The sequence below is a fragment of the Typopeltis vanoorti genome, chromosome 15 (assembly GCF_054136105.1).
Source record: "Typopeltis vanoorti isolate ZY-2024b chromosome 15, IOZ_Tvanoo_1.0, whole genome shotgun sequence".
Lineage (NCBI taxonomy): Eukaryota > Metazoa > Arthropoda > Arachnida > Uropygi > Thelyphonidae > Typopeltis > Typopeltis vanoorti.
The window spans coordinates 1,442,203-1,455,121 of NC_143563.1; the positions used below are offsets into that span (position 1 = coordinate 1,442,203).

At 39.6% G+C, this 12,919-nt stretch overlaps 1 protein-coding gene across 1 annotated transcript in view; it reads right to left on the reverse strand.

Moving 5' to 3' along the window:
• Positions 1–12,919, reverse strand: part of LOC150098301 (clotting factor B-like) — a 37,079-nt gene that overhangs the window by 15,485 nt on the left and 8,675 nt on the right. The window contains exons 4-7 of the mRNA XM_090405126.1: positions 12,130–12,236; positions 11,783–11,895; positions 11,420–11,676; positions 9,188–9,351 (exon numbers count right to left, since the gene is read on the reverse strand). Of these exons, the coding sequence (XP_090261252.1) occupies positions 9,188–9,351; positions 11,420–11,676; positions 11,783–11,895; positions 12,130–12,236 (641 nt within the window). The remainder of the gene's footprint in view (positions 1–9,187; positions 9,352–11,419; positions 11,677–11,782; positions 11,896–12,129; positions 12,237–12,919) is intronic.

Below are 12,919 nucleotides of genomic sequence, written 5' to 3' on the forward strand. Positions count from 1 at the left end.
AATAAAGATCTGGCACGATGTGCCAGAGTTGAAATAATGCCAAACGTTTGTGGAGGGTAGTGATGGGAAGAAGCATGAAGGTATCTGTCTGTGTGAGTGGGTTTTCTAAAAATGGAGATTTTGATGTTCTCACCGCATCTCGTAAGTTTTAAGTCCAGAAAGGGAAGACATTCGTCGGATTACAGTTCACAGGTGAAATTGATTTTCTGATGAAACTTGTTGAAGTGGTCCAGAAAAAAGTTGAGGTTGTCGACGCCGCGTTCCCAGATGAGGAATACATCGCCAATATAGCGATACCCTACTTTAGGTTTAAGAGTCGAGGAATTAATTGATTTTTCTTCAAAATCCTTAAGAAATATATCAGCAAGAATCGGAGAGAGCGGACTGCCCATTGCTAAACCTGAGTTTTGTTTATAAATCTTGTTATCGTATTTGAAGTATTCTGAGTTCACACAGTGAGAAAGTAAGGAAAAAACGTTTTTGAATAGTTTCTGCTGGAGAAGGTTTAGAACTTCTTGAGTAGGGACATTCGTGAAGAGGGAACCAATATCGAAACTTGCCATTAAATCTGATGTGTTGAGTTTGATGTCTTTTATTTTGGAGACAAAATGAGCTCAATTTTTTACATGAGAAAAGGAAGTACCACAAAGGTTTTTTTAAAAAAGAATGCGAGGTATTTAGAAAGGTTGTAAGTAGGGGGAGTTTATGCCCTCAACGATTGGTCTCAGTGGAGAGTTTAATTTATGGATCTTAGGGAGTCCATATAACCTAGGGATTAGAGGATGAATCGACTTAAGGGAAAGACGGATGTTTCTTGGTAACTCTGAGCTGGTTTTCAGTAAATTGTTTGTCCCATTGTGCAGTTCTTTAGTAGGATCACTATTTAGTTTAGAGTAAGTGTCAGTGTTTAGTAGTTCTAAAATTTTGTTATGCTAATCCGATCTATTTAAGATGAGAGTAGCATTCCCTTTGTCTGTAGGAAGAATAATGATGTCATTATTGTATCTCAAACTTTTAATGGCTGATCTCTCAGAATGAGAAATGTTATCAGAATACGGTCTTGCATGATTTATGGTGAAAATAGCTTCCATACGAAGAAGGTTTGCCTCTGGGATTGGTAATAGGGATGCTGCTTTTTCTATCTTTGTTGAGAATAGTTCTTTAGGTATTGAAGTAGGAGCTATAACAAAATTGAGACCTTTAGCAAGTACACTTTCTTCTGCCGTTGAAAGTGGATGGGAAGAATTATTAATTACAACTTTTTTAAATAGGCAGAATTAAGATTGGAAGCGTGACGATCCTGAATACATTTTAGATAATTGATATCTGATACCTAGGATACCTGAAGAAGTATTTCAACGAAACTAGTCGTATCTTAACAATAAATTTGTCATTCTCGGTATAAAGTCATTTAATTCCCATTTTTATATACAGTTCTACCGAATAAATAATGAACATTAATATATATATTAGTGTTACCAAGCAATTTTATAAGCTTGGTTATTTAATTAATTACATATATGTGTGTGTGTGTGTGTGTGTGTGTGTGTGTGTGTGTGTGTGTGTGTGTGTGTGTGTGTGTGTGTGTGTGTGTGTGTGTGTGTGTGTGTGTGTGTGTGTGTGTGTGTGTGTGTGTGTGTGTGTGTGTTCCTGCCATAAAAAACTGTCTTAGTTTGATCTTTTCATTGCTGATCTTTATGCAGAATTTCTTACATCTGTCATTGAATTTAGTTAGTGAATCCTGGAGTCTTGCACTAGATGTGTTTTGCAGTACATCATCGTCTGCATAAAGCAAAGAGCTAAGTTCGACATCTACAATTCTAATATCAGGTTTGATGCTACTTTCTTTCATAATGTGATCCATATGTAGATGATGAATAATAGTAGAGATAATGTGCATCCTTGTCTTACCCCTGACGTTACATTAAACCATCTTCCTGTATTTCCTACTCAATTCTAACTGCTCACTGACAACTTAAATACAAACTGTGGGTTGCTCTGTATAATGTTTCATGTATAATGTCCTCTGCATAATGTCTCCATGTAACTGTAGTGTTTCGAAAAGCTTTTTTGTAGGCACCCTGCCATATGAGTTTTCCAGATCTACTAAACTTGAGCCGAGCCTTGTAATATTCTTATGATTTCTCAACTATTTGTCTTAAATTGGAAATCTGATTTAACAACCTCTATTTTGCTGTCAGGAGTGCGTAATTCAAGTTTTTCTAGTTTTTAGGGCAAAAATTAAAAATATAACACAAGCAGATGAAAAACAGAAAAGCAAAGCAAAAGATGTCGTACGTCTGGTAGATATACCAGTGATTTCATTAGCGATAAATTCAGTAGGAGAGTGGACATGAAGGTTGTTGGAAGAAGCGAGAGTGAAGAGTGAGAAAGTAAAAATCGTTAGCATATTACCTCGATGTGACGGAGACGAATTACGAAGAAAGGCTAGGATATTTGCAAATGGTTAGCTACAATGTTAGATAACTGTGTTAAAGAAGGAAATGGTTATTATTATTATGGAAATGATTATGAAGTCAGAACGATTCTGCGTTCGTCCAGTTCGGACCTGTGAAGCATGTGTAAACGATGCCTAGTAAGGAACTAGATAAGAACAGGGATTTGCAAGTTGTCCAACTGTATCACGCAAAGTGCAGACAAAATATACCAAAGAACAAACAGGTAGATTATTATGTTAGTGCACGAAAGCTAGGAGTATCAGAAACAAAGGAATAGAGTTTGGTTTATATCTTAGGACCTCATATTATAGGCATTAGCGAGACCTGGCTATCAGGAGCAGACGTGCTAACTGGTATCGAGTGCAAAGGGTACAGGATAGACAAGATAGGAGAGGAGGGGAGGGGGAGTTCTGCTAATGATATAAAATAATTTGAATCCAGTTAGAATTGAGACCGATTACTGCAATACTACAGACAGTTTTTCCTGTGGTAGTGAGTTTGAAGCCATTTGATGTGAGGTGGAATCTAACGAGATCAATTACATAGTGGGGCGTTGTTACAGAGCAGGTGAATCGGTTGCTAGTGATGAAGAAATGCATCACCAAATAGAAAAGGTGAGCGCGAAAAGAGCAATCATCATGGGAGACTTTAATTATCCAAATATTGATTGGGTAACAGTAGAATCTCGTGAGAAGAATGAAAATGCATTTATTGAGCTGCTGCAGAACAACTTCCTCAAGCCGAAGGAACTCGAGGTCAAAGAGTGTTAATTTGAGTATAGTGTCAGAGGGCGTTTCAGTTAAAGACCTAACTATTCTGCCTCCGGCTGGTGAGAGTGATCATGCGGTACCCACTTGGATGTGACTAAGTTTATGAATGTTCCATTCAGAAACCGTTACGTGTTGTGAACTACAAAGCAGGAAATTATGACCAACTGAGGAGTATTCTGAGTTCAATGGAATGGGATCGGCTGCTGGATGGAAACGATATCGACAGTGAATGGGAAGCATTTAAACAATACTTAAACGATGCGATATGAGAGGGTGTCTCGAGAGTTCGAAGAATAAATAAATAGGGCATGAGCCAAACGTGTAATCTTATCAAGAAAGAGACTCGTAAGAAAAAGATGATGTGGAAGGAATATCTTGCGAATAAGAATGATGTCAGTTATGTTAGTTATAAGCAGGAGGACAGAAGAGTCAGAAGTGTTGTACGAAAAACTAAGTCAGAATATGAAAAGAAACTAATTCTGCAAGTTAAAGATAACCCACAAGAAACACAGAATAAATTTGAAAGAATAACTACTGAATGCAAATGGTATGCCAGTGGCTGATGCAGAAGTGAGAGTAGCCATTTTGCTAAAAGCTATTAACCTGGTATATACAAAATTGAACTCACTGCTACCTCTTCACCGTATGAGAAAACTCATGGATGAGAAGGAAGTACAAAATCTGTTGCACAAACTGAATAAGAATTCTGCAACAGGAACTGATGGGATATCAGCACTGATGGTAATAGGGTGTTCAGATGAAATGGCCATTCCTTTCACTAGGCTGTTTAATATGAGTCTCAGAACAGGGAGGATTCCGCAGGAATGGAGGAAATGTATGGAAATCCCATTGCACAAGGGTGGTGCAAATACCGATGTACCAGCTATTGAAAATCAGTATCTCAGGAGTGTTGGTTATGATTTTGGAAATGTTGGTTAGGGCTCGCATTCAAAAACTGGTTTACAGAGAATCTCTACATTGCAATGAACAGCATGGGTTTACTAAAGGAAGGACATGTTTTAACAAATTGCTCACATTCTATAACAATGTTACCATCGAACTAGACAAGGGGAATGGATACACAATGACACTTTTGGATTTTGCTGAGGTTTTTGACAGAATACAGCATGGAAGACTGTTGCATAAATTGGAGAATATGAATCTGCATTATACAATATTAGCGCGGATAAGAGTATAGCTGACTGACATATCAAAAACTGGTATTCGGGGGATGTGAGTCTACAAGATTTTCCACTTTAGCTCTTGTTCCCTCTGTTCATGACAAGAAGCTTAAGGTCGAGACTATGGTGTTTTCCCTGCAAGGGAGGCCACTGCATGCCTTGATCATCCTGGAAGAGCATAGATACCTCAGAATCATGTTCACCGCAACGGAAAGGTTTTCTTTCCTAGAAGCTGGGATCGCTTCTTTGAGGAAAGCTACTCTCAAGCCCCAGCAAAGACTGTTTCTGCTTTCCTAATATCTCCTACCTCGCTTTTACCACAAGTTGGTGTTTGGTAGGACATATATCTCGGTACTGTCCCGAATGGACAGGGCTATCCGTTCATCTGTGAGATAATGGCTCCGACTGCCGCCTCACACCCCTACTGCTTATTTCCACGCGAGGGTGAAGGACGACGATCTCGTGGTTCCATCACTTAGATGGCTGATCCCACTCCTCCGGCTGTCAATAATCGCGCAGTTAGAACTATCTTCTTCCCCCATCTGCAGAGAGGCTTTCTATAGCCCATTAATACAAGAAGACTTTAGGCTGGCCAAAGGCTGGTCCCATTATCAAGGTACTTAATTGAGTCAGCACCCGCAGAACACAAGAGGTGAGCATTTCTGCTGCACCCTGCTGTAGATGGTGCTCCTTTAAAAGAGTCATATCTGGTGAATTCTCAGCATCATTGGATAAGAGATAGCACCAGACTCCTCCCTGGGTTCGAGTATATTGACCTTATTAGGTCGAGGATCAATGCTCTGTCCACTCGAGCCCGCACAACTCGATGGGGTAGTGGCGACTCAAACTGTAGGACTGGCTGCCATTACAGTGGGACATTGTCTCATATAGCCGAGTGTTGCTTATGCACTCATGCCTCCGCACGCGGACGCATGACGCTGTTGTGTCCATTCTGAACAACCTCTTTAAGAACAAAGGTTGGGAGACCGCGGTGGAACCACATTATAAAACCTCCGCGGGTTTGCGTAAGGCAGACTTTGTGATTAAAAGAGATGGTGACGTTTGGTAGTTGATGCCCATGTGGTGGGAACAGGGCGCCCACTAGCCTATAACCATAATAATAAGGTAAACTATTACAAGAATAACCAAGATCTAGTTAGTAAGATATGGGAGGAACATTGGGCAACTCCGAGATTTTCCAGCGCCACCATCTCTTTACATGGCGTATGGAGTGCAGATAGCTATAAGAACTTAAAACCGCTTGGGCTTATGCACGAGGATATAAAAGTTCTTTCCTTGAGGACCCATTGGTGGCATGGCGTTGCCACCAGAGAATGACAACAATGATAACTAGAACAGACATCGGGTAAAACACTTGTAAAAGCTTAGGCCTATATCAAGTCTGGACGAGATGTCTGGAAGTGATGTAAAGGTAGTACTGTCCGTAACCAGTACAAAGATTAATAAAAAAAATAATAATAACCACAAGGATCAGTGCTTGGCCCACTGTTATTCAATTTGCACATTAATGATATTGGGAAGAATTTGACATGTGACACGCAGCTATTTGCTGATGATGCAAAGATAGGTAGGGTAATCAGGAATGCTGCTGATATGCAGCACTTGCAGAATGATTCGAATAGGCTGAAATTGTGGGCATGGGAAACCGGGTGTCAGTTGAATGTCAGTAACCGTAAAGTCGTTCACTTCAGCATGATCAGATATCCAATGTCGTATTATATTGATGGGATTAGGCGAGAAAAAACTGATGAGGCTAGGGATCTTGGAGTGTTAGTAGACAGGAAGTTGAAATTCAGGTGTCATGTACCAAAGATTGCAAATACAGTTCAAACATTCAAAAGATAACTGCAATGCCGAAACGAACGTTCACATGTAAAGATAATATTGTCATTTGGCCTCTTTACAAGGCCTTGATAAGACCTCACTTGGACTATTGTGCGCAGGTGTGGTCTCCAGGTTTCCATTGTGATTCTGATATATTGGAGAACGTGCAAAGGAGAGTGATAAAATGATATCACGATGTGGAATACTGATTATGAAGATAGATTGAGAATTATGAAGACAGAGTAAGAATTATGAAGAGAGATTAAGAATTATGAAGACAGATTAAGAATTTGTAGGCTGCAGACACTAGCAAACAAGATAAAGAGGGGCGATATGATTGAAACTTACAAACTACTGAAAGGGTCATACAAGATTTCAATTGATGGAATTTTTCAATTTATGTAGGGTGGGGAAAGCACGAGAAGACATCCTTGGAAGCTGAGATTGAAGGTCGCCAAGAACTGAGGTGAGGGCTAGATTATTCTCTCATAGGGTGGTGCATGATTGGAATGGATTGCCATTGGATGTTGCTTTTGCAAGTAGAGTGTATGAATTCCAGAAGAGTTACGACAGCTGTAGAGAATAATACAGCCTCTCCCGATGAGCCTCTGACTCTCTGGAGGTCACTTCTATTGATAATAATGATGACATCGTCTACTCCAGCTGCCTTTGCACATCTCATTTTAGTCATTTACACGTAAATAAATGACTCCAGACAGCTAAGATATCCTTATCTTCAGTTTACATGTCACCATTATCATTATTAATTTCTTTTTAAGTGCTCTTCCCTCCATTAATAAGGATTTCAATATCCTCTCCAACATTTTGCGGCAATTCTAATATTTTATATTCTTTTCGAAGTCTTTCACTGCCTTTGTTAACTACTTTTAGACATTTTCAAAACTTCAGAAATCCTTATAAATACTTCGAGTCATCGATGGAATCCGCACCTCGATCTTTCCAACCAAACAGCAACTCTCTTCATGACTGAGCTCACGAGGCTGCCGAATACTGTTGGGTGTTCGCAGTCCACAATCTCTGAACTCACACTGCGCAAAGCCTAGTCCGCTACCCTACGTTACGTGAAATACAGTTAATAATCATCGACGTATTGTTGAGTGGTGGGAATATTTATTTGTTGTGTTTCTTGTAAAAGTAGCTGAAAATATTCAGAAGAAAAGCAGAACTTCTAACGTCTGCTATTTAATGAAGTGACACATATTCCAAGAGGATCCATATGACGCCGGAATGATGTACGCCGTGAGCAGTGCTGGGCAGAGATGCAATTGTGGCTGAAGGAAATGACGGAAAAACCTCAGAATTTGTTGCTGATTAGTCTGGCAAAGAAAACAACGAGAAGTAAAACAGAAATGTCTGTCAATAAATAAAATACTTTATTTATTTATTTTTTGAGTTATTACACTTGAAGACGTTAATAAGTTAAATGGATTCATTATTTCGAAACATCAGAAAGTCTTTGCTCGTATGAAGGCAAAACGCTGGGGTTGTACATTTTGTTTTTTGAAATCATCTTCACCGCTGCATCAAATTACAATGGAATGTTTATCGTAAGCCGGTGGTATTTTCTTCAATCCATTTGAGAAACTCCGATACTCTGGTGTACACTCCCGGAAATCCAGGCTCGGCACATCTGTACCCAAAGGAAACGATGCCGACCAGAGTCCATCCACCATCTTCAAACATCACCAAAGGACCGCCGGAATCTCTCTGCAAACGACACGAAAACGAACTCAATTAAAGTGGTGATAAAACGAAATTCAAAAGGAAACAAAACATTACATAAGAAGACCGCGTTCAGCTTTTATTTTGTAATCTTAATTTGGCGTTCACATGATATGCACGTGAATGTGAGATACTCTCTCTGAATCGGGTTGGACTGTTTTAGAAGAAAATATGCCTGCTTGGATCAGAAAATAGACTGACACTCCTTTACGGTATCTAAAACAAATAAAATGCTTTAAATTTTTGAAAAGGAGGTGGGCGAAGTCCTAAAATATAATCGGTCATAAAGTGTTATGTTTGCAAGATTTATTTCTTTATTTGGTGTTACAATTTATGCATTTGAACTGGTTTAGAAACAGTTGAAACGTGTCACTTGTTTTCTGTGTTCTTCAAGGAGAATGCGGTTGATGTTTTCTCAGTTCCTTCTTATTTTCATAGTCGCTCTCTTCTTTTTTTTTTTTGTTGATTTTCACCAGTGTTTTTTTTCTTTGTCTTCAGTTATTGAGTTTAGTTAAGCAGGTCCTGGAGTGAGCGTTATGATATCACAGTAGATTGTCTCCTGTTAAAACTTTTAAGCAGCGGTTCTAAGTTTTTCACATGTATAATCCCACTCATAAAAACCTTTAAACAAGTCCAATGAAGCTTTGGCATCTTCGTAATCTCCGTAAATCACGCGTGCTGGGTTTCTGCGGTATTATCCTGTCAAGGTTCCAAAATCATTGGTAGCCTTGAACCAGCTATCTGTGATGGCTAACGGTGCAGAATGGCTTCGCGCTGCTCTTTAAAAGTTAGATAAAAGGCTTCTTTCTGGAGAATAAAAGGCTTTCGAAGATTTATTTATTTTGTTTTATTTTTTTCTATGCTCCTCCCGATTGAACTTGTCGATTTTGTTTCCTGCATTTATTTCCTCTTTAAGCTGTGACCGTAAAAATAAATAAAAAATAATCACAATCATAATTGAAGTAGATGGACAACTAGTACAGCTTTCAAAATAAATAACTAAATAAAGAAATAAGAAGTCGAAGCAACTGTTTTTGTACTTTCGGTTCGTAGCACTGAATTTAGCTTTCGATAAACGATGGTGGCTTGCAAAAAGAGTATTGACGGAATTCGGTTCTTTTATTAACACTTCACTGTCCTTAAAACTATGAGACGAAGAGAACGAAAACATTTCCCGTCCGTACTTTACCTGGCAGGCATCCTTTCCTCCTTCGGACAGTCCTGCACAGAGGAGGTCATTGGTTATCCCTCCAGGAAACGAAGCCATCGATCGCCGACTGTAGGAAGTGTTGCACTCTCTGTTGGGAACCACTGGAAAGCTGGCTTCCTGAAGAACGTCGCTACTAGGACCACCTGAAAAGAGATCAAATAGTCAGAAGTGTCGTGATGTAAAATCTCGTACGATAAATTGTTCGGTAACTTATCGAGCGCGATTTTACAAGGGTCTCAAATCAGAATATTACATAAATTATAATGCAAAGTGATGTGAAATGTAAATGAGAAATCAATTCTATTTTTGTATGATTTAATGTCATCTGTAAAAACTATTTTGTTCAAAACAAATGAGAAGTGATTATTCTTTGGGATGAGGCACCAGTCAAGTTGCCCAGATTAGGAGAGAACAAAAGAAACACCCTGAAGGTAAAGGCGCAAGGATTTGCGAAAATTGTAAAAAACATCAAGAACAAACACCTCTGAAAAAAAGGACGCGAAAGTGAATTCAGGACGCCTGAGGATAGCGTGAAATTTGCGGAGGAGAAGACAAAAAATGAAGGAGATATTTCAAGGACTGGGTGAGTAGGAGAAGACGTTCAGTCGTCCTTCAGCGGTGCACTCTTCCATTAGGGTTTACGAAAGCTCCCGAGTGTTACGTGAATCTCCAAAAGTAAGTGGTGTAGCTCTAGAGCTTTTGCCGCACGATACGACCCTTGAGTTTGCCGCCCCTTTCAATACACGGCAAAAATGCTACAAAAAGCCAAAACGACCTATTGGAAATAAATTAAAACGCTATGTTTATTTTTGAAGTAAAACTTTAATTTCAACATTCTAAAATGTTATTTTCCTTTCTTTTCTGTTAGCAAGATCGTCGACGACATTGTCGAAGTCAATTTCATAGTAACCTAGGTAATTCGTAATCTATTTTATTTAGAAAAACTCCTCTCACAACTAACAACACTTACAGCAATTGTGAGGAAAATTCGCAGTAGTATTACAATATTTGGAAATGAGTTCCAGACTGTATTTTAGAATTAACTGCAAAATTTCAAAACGGTTCAAACTGCCGTACGAGGCGGAGTGCCCCCTCCCTCTAGTTACGCCTCTGTCCGAAGTTGCTGTGTTTCTTGCTGACCACCAGCACCTGTGGCCGGGAACAGATGGAACGGTATCAAGAGGGGATATCATCCAAGTCTCCCCAGGATTTATTCTTAAGAAAAAGCATCCAGTTGTCGACTGCAGAGGAAAAGAAAAGGAAACATATCGCTTGAGCCACCACTAAAGATGAATGAATAGCGTTCAAGTGAGAACAAGAAGCATCCTAATCAAGGCAAAGGTATGAGGTGTCCTAACGGAACTTTCGCTTAATGCAACTTGCATAATAGAGTAATGTAGAGTATTGCAATGTAGAGTGACAATCAAAATTTAGGTAAACTATGAAGGAAAGCCATAACCAATTACTTGTCTAATATGTACTTACATTTTTTTTTGGGGGGGGGGGTTAAAATATGTAACTTGTTAAGCAACACGCTGATCTGAGTCTTACCAATGCACGATCTCGAAAAAAATTACGAACTTTTACGAACCCGACTAGCTTAAGTATTAAGCAGGATGAAGACAAGTTTCTGTTAGAGTTACAAGCTCTTGCATTGTCGATGTTCCAAGACGTCAATCCTTCACTCCCGGAAATTCAGTCTGGCTGGTGCAGTCGAAAAACAAATAAATTTGCCAGGCTGAAGGGCTTAAGGGACTGAATAAGTCGCAGACCTACTGCTGGCCTCAATTGAAATTAGAGCGGTCATTTTTGCAATTTAGGATTAAGGAAAGGATGAAAATGGGAGGGGGACAAAAATCGGCATAGGTGAATTAAAAACATACATTAATTAAGGAACAATTAAATTAGAGACATAAATTATAAAGACACATTTTACAAATAGCGCAGCAGCCGATGTGGATAAAAAATTATAACCAGAATTGTTGCATTACAGTAATACCGAAGTGTAATTTAACAGTGAAATAGAAAGATATCTGGGAAAATCTAATAGAGGATACTTTGGAAAAGCCAGAATACGCTAATCTATTTTCTTTTTTTTCGCACTGAATTCCCATTAGCGCCATCTAAGACCGAACTTCACATTATTTGAAAACCTAATAATTTATCCCCCCCCCCCGGTCTAGTTATCATATTCAGCTTTCCTGTACTTACTGAAAGAAGTGTCTCCCCATCCAGTGACCGTGACGGAGCGGCCCTCAATATTTCTTGTAGACATTTCTGGGGTCGGCAGACAAACGTGTCTCATCCTCTCCGAGTAGGGAACGCTTTCTCTGAGACGGATCACCGCAATATCGAAGTAGTTTTGGCTCGCGTCGTACCTTTCATGTATCTTGATGCTCTGAACGGCGTAGTCCGTACCCTCATCGACTCTGTGGGCTCCTAATCGGACCACGAACCTCGAAGGATTCCTGGACAGTAGAGAAGCAGGAACATTGAGAAGAGGATTTTGTTCCTTCGTTCAATTATGTTTCTATTCGGAATAAAAACAGTAACAAGAAGGAAATGAATACTCACAGACTGGGTCTACTAGGAAAGCAGTGTGCGGCTGTGAGAACGTAGTTGGGACTGATGAGAGTCGCTCCACAATGCAAGCGATATCGGGTGCCTCGCACCCTCATGAGGGCTGCCTGAAAAACAAACGCAGAAAAATTTTATTGAATTCATTGAAATGCATTATTTTGTGGCGCCTTGCTTTGATAAGTTTGAGATTTTAAAAAAAACGTAATAAAGTGACGAGATTGGTTTCTCTTTTTATTTATTGATTTCTGTCATGTTTCTCGCATCACAGACTTTCTCTCTCTCTCCCTCTCTCTCTCTCTCTCTTTTCGCTTATTCACCTAGTTGCTATTAAACATACGTACCATCCATGGCCAAGAGTAAGGGTCTGCTTCTACGCCGCCTACAACTGTTATGTGGAATTCACCGTCGTCGTCTTCATCAGGGGGATTCGATATCGTAAAGTTTTCATCTGCAATAAATTCATTACAATTTCAGTACATTTTCGACTCTTTATGTTAGCCAAATATCACTAAACTTATCTAAGAAACAGATTTTATTGTTCGTAATTAAAATCATTCAAATACAATGCCACCGTTATTCGTCCCTGATCGCACCGAACGGTAAAAATAGAGCCGATTTCACTCTCCGATGCAATTCAGATGATCTGGGAACTTAAGCTCTGCATACCAGCACGTGCCATTCAAGGCCAGGGATGAGGCGTAGTTTTTTTTCCACCCACAACCTCTCTCTTCTGAAGAATAATTTCACGTCTTCTTTTGACTTGAGTGAAAAGGCACCAGTTGGTCGGGGGTTCTCGGATGAGCTTAAAGTGGCATCGCCTGGAGACCTCAACAGATTCGTATATCAACGCTGACCATGTTAAACATTGTGTTCACCATGTTTCGTGAATTTAATTCGATATCAGAGTGCGTTTGGTTACCGAGATGTTGAGAGACTTGCACTCATTTGCAGCATTTCATCGTGATCTGGAAATTAAACTCCAGCAAGCAAACCGTAAGGAATTGATACGAACTGTGACGTTTGTTCCTCGAAGGCGGTTTCGGAAATGTAGTATGAAATGGGATAATAATACTGGGGTGAGAAAAATCGCGTCTTTGCCAGCGCATTTCACCATAAAGGGCATAAATTCTC